Genomic DNA, 15,761 nt, shown 5'->3' with positions numbered 1-15,761 from the left:
ACACCCGTTCCTCCCAGCTTTTTTGGAAATTTTCAAGGATGAAAGCTATGATGATTTGAGAACTAACCCAAAAAAATTGATTGATTTTACAATCTCTAGATAGGAAAAATTAAGGTTTGAATGTCGAAATAGGACCCTATTAGGGTTTTGAAAAAGATAAGAAATTGAATTGCAATTTTAAAAAAGATCAAACCTAATAGATAGGTCACCTTGAATAATATTTAGAAAACTGAAATTGGTTGAAATTGATTGAAATTTGCACAAAATCCAAGCAAATTTGAAAATTAGGGTTTTAGGACCTAACCACTGAGTTTTAAAATTTTGAATTTTGGAAAAAAGAGGGAAATTGAAAATTTGAAATTTAGGCAAGAAGACAAGTTTGAAAATAGTCACAAATCTGAAAATTAAATGTGAATCCAATTTTTGCACAAGTTCAAGTTGATGTTTGAAAATTAAGGTTGTGACAATTGACCACTTAATTCTGTAATTTTTTATTTGCAAATTGAACAAGACAATGAAAGAATTGTATTTGACAAGCAATGTAATTTTCAGATCTAAGACAATAGATAGCAATTTTTGCAAAACACAAGTTCAATTTCAAGTTTAACAACTAGGGTTTTGATTGAATTAACCACTAAGTTTTATAATTTGCATGAAAATTAAACTTGTAAATGAAAAATATGCAATAATTTTCAATGTTAAGCATGTAAGCACATCGAGCTCACCAAAATGTAATATGGTGAAAAGTGATGAGGGCAGATTAAGTGGAAAGTTTTACTCCCCTCAAGAGAGATGAAATTTTCACAAAGGATACCCTTCAACTTTTCACTCATATTACATTAAAAGAGGGATTGAATTCACTAGATCCAATCTCAATGGAAAGAGATTGAATACTAAGTGAATTGTACGGAATTTGGAATGTATTAGAAAATTAAATTAACCCCCTTTTAAAATAGACAAATTGAATTAAGCAAATTGAGACTAAGTGTAGAGATTACAAATAAGCAATTATATATTGAGATGGAGATGCGGGATGAAGGTGTGCACTTGGAATTAGCAATAAAATATCGAGACAAAACTTCCCTACAAATCTGAGCAAAAGTTGTCGGGACCAGGTTGAAGCTGCACCTGGTCCTCTGAAAAATCTGTGCGCTGAAAGGGTTTTTTTGTCTCTGAAAATGAAGCCTAAACCTGCAATTACAGTTGCGCACCTGCAACCTACACACAGAAAAGAGAGGAAAATGTTGTTGGGATTGGAGGTTTGCCTTCAGGTCAAACCCCATTTTGGAATTAACCAAATGATTGAAAAATGTTCCAAGTAAATGAAAGGAAATGTCTGAAGTAAAATCTACCTCAATAAGGGGATGCAATTAAAATGTTGATGAAATTGCTTGAAAGGATATGTGGAATAGGATGTGGTTGAATCCTTGACTTGAATGCAACACCTAACATTGAAAGGAGACTTGAAATGCTCAATGGATGCTTGAATGTTTGAATGTTTTCTTTTGCTTTATGATCAACTTCTTGTCGCTTATCATCGCTTTGCTTATTGAACTTCACTTGTGCAAATAGGAGGGGAAGTGCTCCTTATATACTTGCCAATTAGGGGTATTTAGCTAATTTTCCATCTTAGGCCGACATAGGAAAAAAATTTCCCACTCACAATTGACAAACCCAATGCAAAGTTTGATCAAAGGAGGCCCAAAATAGGGCTAGGATAGGGGCGTCATGCCCCTGTTCTGCCCTAATTTAGGACAAGCAGTGACAAAAAGGTAGTGCGGGGTGGTGGAAAATGCAAGTTACTAATTTTTTGAGCGTGTCTCAGGTCTCCAATCAGGCTTAGGGATTTGTCCGCCAATGCAAAGACCCAAATGCGGTCAAAAATTGCAAGGGTCACAATTTTATGACGCTACACTATCTTTGATTATCTTCCATGATATTTCTTGAACTGTTGATCATCTTTCCCTTGTTGTTATTCCCCAAGTTGCATGTTGATCATCTTGTTACCATTGCTTCGTTGAAGTGTAACTCTTGATGTTGATCTTTTGACATAGCACCCCTGAGACCTTGACACTAGATATATTGATATCCCTTGATCAAGTCCATTTTCTCTTGAACTCTGACCTTACATCATTATACTTCCTTTGTTTTCACTTGCAATTGTAGCTGCAAAAGAAGTATAATTTGAATTAAAACATCATCAAAATTAATTACATCATCAAGTTGTAGCATCCTAAATTTTTACTCACCAACAATTTTGTCCACACTTGGGCCTCACTTTGGCGTTTTGTAGTTTAAGATCTGACTGGACCACTAATTCTTTTCACACCAACTATCAAACACAATTGTTTGCATTGTCTCCCCTTGATCCTAGAGCCTTGATTTCGAGGACCATGGCATTGGGCACCATGGTCCTCTCAACAAGGGCCCATCTTGGGGCCTCATAACGATCACCTAATTTGGGTGGGGACCTAAATCTCATGTCAGCTCAAGTCGGAAATTTAATTTGGTTTTCAACCAGCATGTATAAAAGGGGATCTAGCCCTCTCATTTTAAACTTAATCAATCACCTAATGAATTCAAGATCTTGATTACACTCCAACAAATTCAAGTGAGCACACAATCAGTCTTCTATCATGCATTGGAGCAGAAGTAAAGATTCAAGTATTGGAGATGACATTCATGTTCTATGTTTTATGAAGACTATCTACATGAAACCCTAATTCTTTGGTGGAGACAAACAAAACTTCATTAAAGGTATATCATTAGGTTTTCATTCATTATCAGTCTTTCCCTCAAAAGGAAAGTATTTTACTATAGTATGTCATTTACATTTTCAATTCAATTTCACAGTTAATTCCAAAATCAAGGTTTGACCTAAGACAAACCCTATTCCTAACAATTTCCCCTTTCTTTTTGTGTGTGGAACAAGTATAGAGTTGCAATCAGGAGGATCAACAAGATTCGTAGAGATGAAGAGGTTCACCTTTTGACGACAATAAATTTAGAGGACCAGGTCGAATTTGAGCACCACAATCCCAAAAATTTAGGTTGAACTTCTAGGAACAAATCCTAATCATCTTCTTGTACTCAAATCCAGGTTGGTGGCTTCATATGACATCTGTAGCTCACTGTTTCTATCAAATTGTTTCAATAATTCACTATCTTACCCTAATCTTTAACAATTCAAATTCAATTCAACTTGAGGAAGAAAGAGCCCCACTTGGGAGGCCTAGAATCTTATTAGAATCTTGACTTAAAAAGATTAGATCTATTAGATTCCACTCTTCTTCAATGCTTTGGTGAATTAGGTCATTTAGTGATTTTATTATCTTAATTTAAGACTACCCTTATTTTACACCCAAAACATTTTGGTGAACCTGACTTCTTACACCTTGATTTCCAATTTGAGATCTTAGATCTAATTGTTTATGCATTTTTAAATTCAAACATTTACAAGTTTAATATTCAATTGAATTGCATAAATTTAAAGGTTAAATTCACACAAACCCTAATTTATAATTCTAAAATTGAACTTGTAAGTTGCCTAATTTGGATTCATTATTTCAAATTTAATTGTTCATACATTTTAAAATTCAAATATGCACTCATAGATCTAATTTCCAATTGAATTACATAAATTTAGAGGTTAAATTCACACAAACCCTAATTTATAATTCTAAAATTCACTTGTGGGTTGCATAAATTTTCAAATCCATTTTCAAATCTAATCTTTATGACATGTTATGTTATGATTTAGAGGCATTTATTTTTCAAATTTACAAATCAAATTGTTGAATTAATTAGTCAATCAATCACTTTTACACTTTTGCATTGTTCAATCACAATCTTCAATTTGTGCATTCAAATTTCCCTCCTTTGTGCATGAGTTTTGTTACCATTAGTCTTATCTACAATATTTCCATGAGAAGTTGTAGAGTTAAGGCTTTTTGAAGTTTAATTTTTAAGGATATGGAGCTTAATTTGGATAACTTATTTCATGAGAATGTCAGTGCTTCCTCTAAGCCAACAAATGGTGTCATTTATTCTCATTCTTTTCATAATTCTCATTCCTTTCATATTTCTCATGAGGATGAATCACTAACTAGGGTTACCATTGACCAATTGGAGAAGATTGACAATGAATTTGAAAATCTTCAACAATACCAGAAAAGTGAGGCAATCCTATTGATTGAAGGATTACAAAGAATTGTGCAAAGTGATAAAATTGGTGTTGATTTGTTGTGTGGCCTTGCTCATATTCTTGACACTAATATCATACCTATCAAAAGTTGTGCCAAAGTCTTTGGTTACTCTCAACCCACTAGTCAAGCCAATCATTTCATTCCTATGCTTACATCCTTGCGCAATGTGCCTACATTTACATCTTTTGTCATGGCTACTTCCACACAAAATGTTAATCCTACACATGTTAGTCATGGGGGCAACCTTGTTAATCAAAATTCTTATATACCTCCTTATGTGAGTCTTCCATTTATATCCCAATCATCTCTCATACCTACATATCAAAGTGTTCCACCTCTTTACTCTCAACCTTTACTTAAATACAACATTACTCCTCCATCACAATCCAATATGTCCAAGTTCAATCCATCCACTAAAGTAACCATCAATAACTTAGCCCAAACTATTACATCCCTACAACAACAATTGGCTTCTATTACCCAATTCAAGTTTAATGTGCCCACATTTGATGTAGTGAGCTCATTATCTAATGACATTGTTTGTGTTGTCCCTCTTAAACATATGAAAGTACCTCAATTAGAACTTTACAATGAAAAAAGTGATCCCCTGACTCGTGAAAACATTTCAATCTTTGTGTAGTGATTTTTCTCATGATCAAAGAATTATGGCTAAACTGTTTATTTGAACCTTCAGAGAAAAATGTTTTGTGATGGTATTGTTCTTTGCCTCCATATTCTATTACATCATTTCAACAATTAGCTAATGTTTTATTTCAACAATTTTACAATAATATTGGTCCTAAGATTACTTTAACTGATTTGATTCATTGTAAGCAAGGAGTTAAAGAGAAAGCGATCGATTTTATTGGTAGATACACACATTTGTATTCTTAGATTGTTTATCCTATATCTGATCATAAAAGTAGTTTTTGAAGCCCCTCCATGCGACCCTACTCTTAATATTAATGGGAAGTAGGATATTCACATGGTCTCATACTAATTTGGTTAAGAATTTGATTACTTTATATTGTACAATTTTTCATGCGCTCAAAGATCAAGAACCCAATGAAGAGCTATTGATATAAGCAACTTATATGAGTATAAAAGGAAAAATTACGAAAAATGGTATTGAAAAGAATGAACTATAACTTTTTCAATATTAAAACAACTACTAGACTTCATTTTCAAACAAATGCATAACAGCTTCAACATTCAACATTCTCATTTTAAAAAACAAATAGATATGATCGAATAAAACTGACCGACAAGTAAATACCTTGACAAAATTATTCTTGGAACCTTATAATCAGAACTTACCATAGTTTGTTAATAACTATCTCATATTCATACAAATTAAAGTGTGAATGAAAGGAGAACAAATAGATACGTACACCAGATTTAAGGAAAGGAATTATATAAGGATCATTTTCAAACTCGAGAAAAAATAGATGAAGGGTCGATTGCTAAAGTAATTGTAATCTTATTGAAGGATTCATAATCAGATTCTAAGTGATAGCAGATTTACATTCTTGCAGACTTGTGATCAGTTTCATGTCAGACTAAAGGAGGAGAGTAGGTGATGCGTGGTTTCAAGTATATAAGACCTATGCACAAGAAGACATTGATAAGGAGATAGACTGCAGATTTAGTATAGAACTTTATCTCAGATTTATAGTGAGAATTTTATGGCAGATTATATGTGCAATTAGTGAAGAATTTTATGACAGACTTACGAGGGGATTGTAGTCTGATTTGGGCAGATTTATAGTCATTTCATAGCATTGGAAGAACAAGTTGAAAGGGAGAACTATAGCATAAGTTATAAAGAATCTATTTTATTATGGCTCTAATCTGGAGGTTCAGTTGACCAGCAACAATGTATAACATTGAGGCATATATCTCAAATATACAAATCAGAGAAAGTTATAAGATAAGTTCTACTCTCTGAACTATTCTTAGAATCTCAAGTTAAAAATTATAATGAAATGTATTCAGTTCTGATAAAATTTTGTTTATTAATATATTACAACTCTCAGTTTAAGTTAGAATTGTTGTCTAAGGACTAAATTAAGGCAAATCCCAAATGGGGGCATTACACTATTGATCCAGCATAGAAAAGTATTATCAAGAATTTATGCATAATCAAATAATAATCTCAGAGTGAAGAATGCATACACTATAATAGCAAATGCAAACTTTTTATAGTTCTCTCTGAATCCGCTTACTTTCCAGCCCCTTACAAGCTCAAGAGCACTGAAAGTGGGAACAGAGGGGGAGAAACTGTCAGGCCCTACTATTCTAAAGGGTTGACTTTCTCTGAAGTTTGATGGAATGGGCAAGACAATGGCCAAAAGTGCTACTTCCGACTGAGTTGAGTCCCCGCAATGAAGCAGAACCTACAGGTGGACTTTCAGCTCCGGGGAGATTTTCTACTTAAATATCGATATTTGACATCTATCATAATAGAGATTTTCACCACCAACTAATCTAAGACTGACGTTGATGTGGCTTGCAACAGATTTTTAAACCAAAATTTGACTAACAACAACTCTATTATCAATATAGAACCACCAATTTAAAGTCTTTCACTTATTTCAACTTCTCGCTGCTTTGTCATAACCATGATATTTTGAAGGAATTATGTCTACTCACTGAGTAGGTAGGTGCGACCATCTCTCACTATCCTGTCCTTGGAGTTAAAAGGGGCCTTGAATTCATCTTCTAAGCATTGTTTTCTAATGCTTGAGCTAGGCATATTGATTTGGATTTTTTGAATGCTTTAACCATAAATCAAAAGTAATTGCCAAGTCACTAGCTAAGACTCCTAAAATTACCAAGTTTAGGAATTAAAACTTATGCAATGATGGAATTGCTAGAATATAACTGAATAGTAAACAGAAAGACCTACAAGAAAAATAAAAAATAAAGGTAAAATAAAATAAATCCTCTTTTTATGGTTGTGTTGGATCATTGACAACAAAGATGCTCATATATCAAACGCACTAGGCTAGGTGTAGGTTAGGCAGATATCTAGATAGCTTTGGGTAGGGGTAGTAGTGTTTGGCATAATACTTGGCTATTGTTGTAGAGGTTGTGGCTGCTGCTTGAAGCTAGCAATGGGGTTAGACCATGATTGGTTTCCCCTCCTTTGTTGCTGTTATGCATTGCATGGTGCTTGCCACTATTGATTATGGACTTGTGATAGTTATGGTTGTTGTTGCTATCCTCCTTGTTGAGGTGTCCAGTTGAGTGATAATGAGTTTTGCCAAGCTTGAGAGGTCATATAATTTAATGATGTATTGTACCAATTTCCAAAATTTGGAAATGAATTAAAAAATAGAACATTATAAGACAATGAATCTTGAAGCATAGATTGTCATGGTGGCAATTGTCTCTATTGAACCACATAGAAAACTTGTCCATCTTCATCTTCTACCACCTTGAATTCTTCCTTCTCATGCTTATATTCTACAATGCTAGCCACCTATTAACACTTCCAATAAATTTTATTTTGCTGACAATAGGAGCAATACTCCGCTATTATTGGCTCTGCTTCTTGTTTCTTGCTTGCAAGTAGTGTAACAAGTTGAGTTGTCATGTGATTTATAATATCCTGCTTCATATCCTTAAGGAGGTTGTTGATCTCTACTCCAAAAATTCCCGCAATAGTCTTTGTGTAGGACAAAATTTTGTCGCCACGAATATTCATCGTAGTGAAAAAGAAATGTGAGTGTTCTTCACAAATTTTATGTATATAATTGAATGGCACTTGAGAAATGTCTCCACCACCAATAAAGTCCAAAGCATCCATACATTCCTCATGAACTCCCTCAAGAATATAAATTTAAGTGAGTCAGCAAACAACTTGTTCTACAAGGACTTTTAATAACAGAACATAAAACTTTATATATAGTCCTCTATAGGAATCTCTTTTTTCTGAGTCATTCTAAATATGTCATCTTCCCTCATATTCCTACTTCTACAATAGTCTTGATACTTTAGCAGGAACTTTTCTTTAGGTTCTCCAATCTACTATTGCATCTCTACCCGATCCCATGAACCACCTTAAGGAAAAATCCTTAAGGGTTGTTGGAACTTCAATCGATGTGCATCACTAGCATAATCATAGCTTTGGAGAAATATGTCAAATTCAAAAAGGAATATGTCTAGTTCAACATGTCTTGCCTATTTAGAAATGAGGAACTCAAAAATAGAGGGTTTAGTTGGATTATATGTTGCTTCTTTAGCCATTGTGGCTTGAACTAAAACAACCCCCAGAGCTTTTCCTATGGAAGGTTTTCTAAAGGATGCTTTAGGGAATTGAGTAGTGTGGTTATGGACTCTAAAATGGCTTACGGTTGTTTGAATTTGAATCTTGACTAATGACAACTTTTAGGGAGACCAATGAGGGTTGTTCCTCAAATGTGATATGTTCACTTGTTTGCCCATCTACTTCAATTGTGACTTCTCTAATTGCAAGATCTTCTATTGATGTAAATGCTTCTCCTTAGGCAACTATCACGAGACCAGCATTCTCTTCTTCCAAATGGGTCTTTTCTTCATCGCATGCAATGCACCATAGCTAAAGGCCCTTTTCTCTTACACAAAGTAAATGGATATGTTTGGTAACATTCATTTTTGGCTACTAATCCTAAGTTGCAAGAAGAAAAATTTAGTCTATAGAAAGCAATCAAATTTAATTCAAAACCCAAAAATTCTGAATGTGACACCATTCTTAACAACGACAACAAAAATGATGACTGCAATCAATTCCCAGCCAAATCAGGTGCAACTAAGGCTCACACTCAACTCGACAGAATACGATTATCATCTACTAATCAAATACTCATGAACATAGTAATCATCATAACTTAGATAAAATGTTATATTACCTTGAATAATAAGTGCTTTAATATATGATCATCCAATCAAACACAATACAGTTAAACTTAGTGCTTATATTAAAATATTAATTAAAAGGTATAAATATCTTTGGGAATTGTAGTTAAAAACAAGAAAGAGCATTAAACAAGGATAATATATAGGCTCATCAAGTGCCAAGAGCTACTCAACTTCATAGGGTTAGCCAATTGTCACCAATAGCATGCAAGTGATAAAATGCTAGGAGCTGCCCATCTCAAGAGTTCAATGTTGGCATTGATATATTAGAGGGAATGTATGCTTCCAATCTTGTGTTTGTCTAAGGTATGGTTCTCACAATTATGATTGTTAAATCAGTCCAGGTGATTGATATTGTAGACACTATTTTGGTGAAATAAAACCATTTGGCATCCTAATTATATTTATTCAATTATAAAATGAATTTGGAGGCTTGGCAGACTACAGAATTCTTATTAAAGGCCTTAAGTGATGTATGGTTTTACACATGTAACCTTGCAATGATGACAAGTAATATAGGATGCTTAATGAAGCCCAACAGTTGGGCTTCATTAAGCAGTGAATGTATGCTTCATGCATATTTTGGTAAGATTGCCACCACATCCTTTTTGCCAATTACTCATTGTGTGTGCATGTGACGTTTAAGTTATTTTTTTTATATTAAATATAGAAGATTAACATCAAGATTACATCAAAGATCAAACATTATACTAGCTGGACAAGCTTCAAAGGGCAGCATATATAAGGACCACACAGGGTCATAGGCCACCTATCGGACCCTTATACCAACTGACTTACAAAACTGAAGATTTACTAAGAGATTGCATCGTAATTAGATCTGACTTACAGGCCTGAAACTGTCTTACCTAGCTGAAATGACTGAAACATTGCTTTACAAGACATGACTTTTTCTGTTGCATGCCTGTCATTACAAAACAAAGCTTTTTCTGTTACATAACTGTCATTACAAAACATATCTTTTGCTGATGCATGGCCAAATGTCATAACTATAGCTACCCAATGACAAGCCTGACTGTTACATACCAGCTGACCAACACATTGATTAACATGATAGTTTCCGTCTACTAGAGAATGAGGCATCCGCATAACTGAGCATAACAATGAAATCTCAGAGTTGGATCTCACATAATGCAACAGATCATGATAATGGGCGATCAATGACTGAAATATCGTAGTTGGATATTTTGCTATGAACTCTATTTTTACCTTTTGCACCATCTTCAGCAGTGCTATTGTTATGAACTCTAGTTTTACCTTTTGCACCATCTTCAGCCGTGTTATTGTTATGAACTCTAGTTTTACCTTTTGCACCATCCTCTTTCTTGTGCTTTGGAGGAAGTTCATCATCATTATAGCTCTTTTGAAACTCATGGAAGGCCTTTGAAAAGGTGGGGTGTTCAACTTTGTTGAATGGCCAAGAAAACCGATATCTATTCTTGGACCTGCTCATAGTGTCCATTGACTCCATTCCTTCCTTCAGCAGCATTAAAAACTTGGGCATGGAGCTCGCCATAGTCACTGATACCTGCATAGCCACGTTGTAAAAGATGGGTCTCTTATTAGACTAAGTACGTGACCTTTTCAAGTCTTGATACTTTTCATCATTTCTTGCAATTCATATTGACCATAAAATTTCAGTAGAAAAAATTAACCAGAACATATTACATTCTTTGTTCAAATCATCTCCCATACCCAACAATATTTCAAACCATTTAATATTGACATTCCAACCTTGAAGATTACAACAAAATAAGCTCCAAATTTCCTTTGCAAAGAAGCAATCAAAGAAGACATGTCTAATAGTTTCAGGCTGTTTACAAACTGTACAAATTTCAGTATCATGGTGATTAATCTTATAAGGCAGTTTTTGAAACTATAATAACCATTTGAAACATATTTTCTTAGGTTCTAAACTACTAGACCAAAGCTGTTTAAACGTGTTTTTCCATTGCTTTTCATTTAAACACAAATTCCAAGTTGTATTGAGATACTCTAATATGGAATCCTTGAAAATTAAAGATCCGTATATTTATTTAGCAGAAACTTTTTGGATATTAGTGCCATCAATCCCTTTTAGTTGACTGACATCATTGCTTTCCTGAATACAAATTTTAGGTAATTGCAGCATCCTGCATGCTTCCCTGAGTATGGAGGAGGTTCTCCAATTAGATTGAGGAAGATCATATTCACTGCTTAATGAAGCCCAACAGTTGAACTGCCTTTCTGCCAAGATATCCCTTTCAAAGACCAATTCTTGGCAGAACAGCCTTGAATCAAGGCAAGAGGTTTATTTTTATGTTCTAGATTCCACCAGATGGATCTATATGCATGAAGCTTGTTATTGTTTTACACTATACCACTATTACTAACATAACCTTTTACCAGCTCCAAAGATTTCCAAACACTCTTAAACACAGTGGGCCCTGCAAGAATAACTAGTTAGTTGCCAATAAGCAGGTCACAGAAGGGGAGAAGCTTCCATGATTTTGCCTACTTAAGGATGGCAAGCTTGATATTGTTTCTAACTAACACCTTCCAAGGTCCATTTCGTTCTATGGCCTTAATAATCCACTTAGCAGCATTGTAACCCCATGAATATTCAGATTCCTTAAGACCCACACCTCTGTAGGCTTTATCCATGCAGCACCAATCCCATTTGACAAAATGTTTTTTCCTCTTCCCCTTTCCATCTAACCAAAAGAATTTATTAATCCTTTTCTAAATGTCATTAACTTGATAGTTGTTGAATAGCCAAACAGAAGAAAAGTAAAGGGTATAGGAGGATAAGATTTTTTGGCAAATCTGAAACCTCCCAGCCAGAGGCAAGAATTGTTCATTCCATTTGTTTTTCTTGCATTCAACTTTATTTTTTATCCAAAATTCATACTTACTAAGCCACTGAAGAGGGGAATCATGCTATCCTAGCAGAGTGGACTCTGATTTAGATATCTTTGCACTGGAGGCAGCACAAAAAATGTTCAATTGCTGCATAAGTAGCCCAAAATTCTCCTCTTCAAGCTCCAAGAATAAAGCAGGATCATCAGCAAATTGCATATTAAGGAGATCCTACATATTAGGGAGGGATAGACCCCTAATCTTGGGAGTCATAAAGGACTCTCAAAAGATAAAACAGAGCATCAGATGCAATAACAAAAAGCACAAGGGCAAGAGGGCATCCTTACCTAAGAGATCTCTCAAAGAAAAAGTTTTAGATAATGACCCATTTATATCAATTTGGGCCACATCATCCTTAAGCAAAGTCTTCATCATGCTACAGAATCTGTTAGGGAAGCCAAAGGCTTCAAGAGCCCTTACTAGGAATGACCACTCTACCCTATCATATGTACTCTCCAAATCCAAGAGAAACATAGCTGCATTCTAGTTAAAGTATCTGGCCCATTCCATGGCCTCCTAGCTAGTTATGAGATTTTCAAGAATGTATCTACCTTTAATGAATCTAGTTTGAGTGTTACTAATGAGGTTAGGAAGAATCTCAAATAGCCTCAATGCCAAAACTTTAGCAAGGATCATGTAAGTAACATTAAACAAAGTAATTGGGCGCCATTTCTTAATCAAATACCTATCACCATCCTTTGGAAGCAACTTCATCAACCCCTTCTTAATATTATTTTCTAGAGAACTTCTTTCCATAACTTCCTTATATACTTGGGGCAAGTCCTAACTTACCCAATCTATGTTTTTCTTATAGGATTCCACAAGTAAACCATCATCTCTTGGAGACTTGTTATTGTTGAAGATCCTTATTGCTCTTTTAATTTCATCCAAGGTGATTTCCTTATTAAGATTATAGGAATCTTCCTTGGAAATCTTTTTAAAAATGAGCTGTCTACAGATATCTCTTGCTCTTTGACTATCCACATTATTTCCTTTAGAGAAGAGAAGATTTTTGTAGAATGCAAAGAAATGCTTTTTAATCTCTTCATTATCAGATATCATTATATCTTCTACCCAAATTTTATCAACTCTCTCCCTTATATTCTTATTATCTAAAGAAAAATTTACAACCATTGTCCCCACTTTTTAGCCAATTCATCTTTGCCCTAACTTTAGTCCTTGCATCTTGTTAGCTTGTAACCTTCTTAGAGAGTGTTTGACATCTGCTATCTCTTCACATACCCCTATATTGGTATGGTCATTCTGCACCTAAGCCTCACAGACTAATAATTTCTCATTGAGATTATCTTCCAACTTTCTTTTGTCTAAAGCTCTTTTTTTCCTAATGGTTTGATAAATTACTTTCCAGTAAATGACATTCTGCTCCCTCCTTTCTATAGCATATTTATCTTTTAACATTCATCCATTCACCTCCCTAAGAGTGAAGACAGCATCATTGTAGTCCTCAACTTATAGGAGGTTAGCATTGAAACTCAAGCAGTTGCTATCATTAATCTTATTAGTCACCATACTATTAATCTGAATATTAACTTGGATAGGGTAATGGTTTGATAAGGAGTAAGGGTATATCTTAACAATACACCTATTCTCTTCTTACAAGTTAAAGAAGTCCTTATTAACATAGGATCTATCAAGTCTACATTAAATTCTTTTACTGCCCTTTTGAGAGTTGCACCAAGAGAACCCCATATATACATTTTCCTTCTTCGCCTCTAAAGGGTCCTACAAATTGAGTTTAGATTTCATTCTGCACCAGAAGTACTTCTCATTACCTTTCCAATCCAAATTTGTTCCTCCAGCCTTGTCTTCAAGGTTTACAATCATACTGAAATCCGCTCCTATAATCCAAGCAATATCTTGGAATTTAACCATCTCCAAATCTCAATCCTTTCTCTATTGTCATTGAGAGCATAGACTAGGTATACACCAAAAATAAGATTGTCCTTCACAATTATGAGCCAAACTACTCTATTGCATGGAAATGAGCCAAATTCTTTTGCAAACTATGCCCGCCTATTTGAAAGAAGAATGAATGAACCTCCCCTACCTATGTGATGATTTGTGGAGAATTGGATAGCATATTTCCAGATTAAACTAAGATAAGTCTTGTTGTGATGTTTTCACACATCGGCCCATTGCGAATGGGGACCCCCTACTTTTTAGGCCCTCTTGGTCTTTCGGTTTTGGTTTTTGGATCTTTTTGCGGTGGTCTCGTCGGTTCTCTGAGTTTGTGAGCAGGATTCTTGCACGAGTGGATAAATTTGTTAAAATTCTTCAAGGCAAGAAAATCTTCCAAAATGTCTTTTGTGAGCTTGGAATGGAAGGATTCTTGTAAAAGATGAGTTGGCAACATGCAAATAGAATAATCTATATTAATGAAGCATAACCAAAAAAATAATAGAAGTTCTTATGACGGGGGGGTCCACTTGCATGTCAAGAATCTATTGAATGCATGGCGGCATGATGGCACATTTACTGTCGGCAAGCGTTTGACCAAATGGCGGTTGAGTCAATGCATGGTAGGGTGGTGGAGCATCTTTTGCATGTAGCCGTCGTGTTCGGGAGATGATGAGGCATTTATGGCATCATGGGCGATTTTGCATGGAGGCATATTTATTGCATTTATGATTTATTGGGCGAGCTTGATGGATGAAGGTGCATTTAATGCACAAGTGGATGCCATTTTTGGCATGCAAGAATTTATTGTTAGTGGGTTTAATGGGCATCTAATGAATATTCCCACCTTGTTGCGTCATGTGTGGATAATTTTTTAGGACAAACCCTAATTAGGGTTTTTTCATGTAATCAAAGCTTGAAGCCTATATAAAGGGGTGACCCCCTCATTTGTAAAGCAGGGAGACTTGTATGAAATTGTTGCGATAAGTTTTGAGATAATAATAGTGAAACATTGTTCTCTGATGGTGTCCACTTAAATTACTTTTCAAAGCTTGCATGGTTTCACCTTCCTCGCTTAGAGTAGAAGTAGAGTAGTGCTTTGATTTCAATGGAGAAAGTAATGGTGTTTGATGAATTTCCATGGTTCCTACTTTTTGCATCTTGTTGATTATAAGTTGTAGTGTAAAGTTACCCTGAACCCCCAAATTTGTGCTAAGTTTGATTGTGAATAGTCGTTTGGATTGTCCAGTGTTGGGTATTCAAATGCACTTTCTCAATGTGAAAATCCTTCAACATCCTCAGAATATTGCACGAGTTCTTGCAAAGTTGTAGTTAATCTTGGCAAAGCAGAGCTTGGTTTATTTGGAATTTGTCCACTAAAGCATTATCTATTGATATCACTGCCCTTAGGAGTAGATTTAGATCCTTCTAAAACCCTTTCCCCTTTATTTTTAGTTCATTTGAAGAAGAAGCATCACAAAATTGCCATATCTGATGATGAAGTTCCAGCCACAGCAAAGAAGTGAAAGAATGATTCAAACATAAGTCCTCTTGGATTACCAGCATATCACATCAGCCAACTGAGTCACGTCCATTGCGAAAAGGAACCTTAGAGTCGATTGTTTGAACTCACGACAATCTTAGCATACAATCGTACTTTGATCAAGAGAAAGTGAAGTGATCGTTAGACAACTTTATTTTGTGTTAGGCGTTGTCATAAAAAACACGTCAACAAGTCTCAAGCATGAAATCAGTAGCTTTTACTTATAAAAGGACAGCATCCTTTCTTTCATCAAGATTTAGAAACGTTTAACAATATATTTC

At 34.9% G+C, this 15,761-nt stretch overlaps 1 protein-coding gene across 2 annotated transcripts in view; it reads right to left on the bottom strand.

Annotated features, from left to right (window-relative positions):
• Positions 1-9,777: 9,777 nt before the first annotated feature.
• The window catches only part of LOC131032103 (FBD-associated F-box protein At5g38590), a 43,062-nt gene continuing 37,078 nt past the window's right edge, over positions 9,778-15,761 (bottom strand). For both annotated transcript variants that reach the window (XM_059218788.1, XM_057963058.2), the window contains exon 3: positions 9,778-10,650. In XM_059218788.1, coding sequence (XP_059074771.1) covers positions 10,556-10,650 — 95 coding nt within the window. In that variant the 3' untranslated portion in view covers positions 9,778-10,555. The remainder of the gene's footprint in view (positions 10,651-15,761) is intronic.

This window comes from Cryptomeria japonica, chromosome 1 (genome assembly GCF_030272615.1).
Source record: "Cryptomeria japonica chromosome 1, Sugi_1.0, whole genome shotgun sequence".
In the NCBI taxonomy this organism is placed as follows: domain Eukaryota; kingdom Viridiplantae; phylum Streptophyta; class Pinopsida; order Cupressales; family Cupressaceae; genus Cryptomeria; species Cryptomeria japonica.
This window is presented reverse-complemented; position numbering and strand designations above follow the sequence as displayed.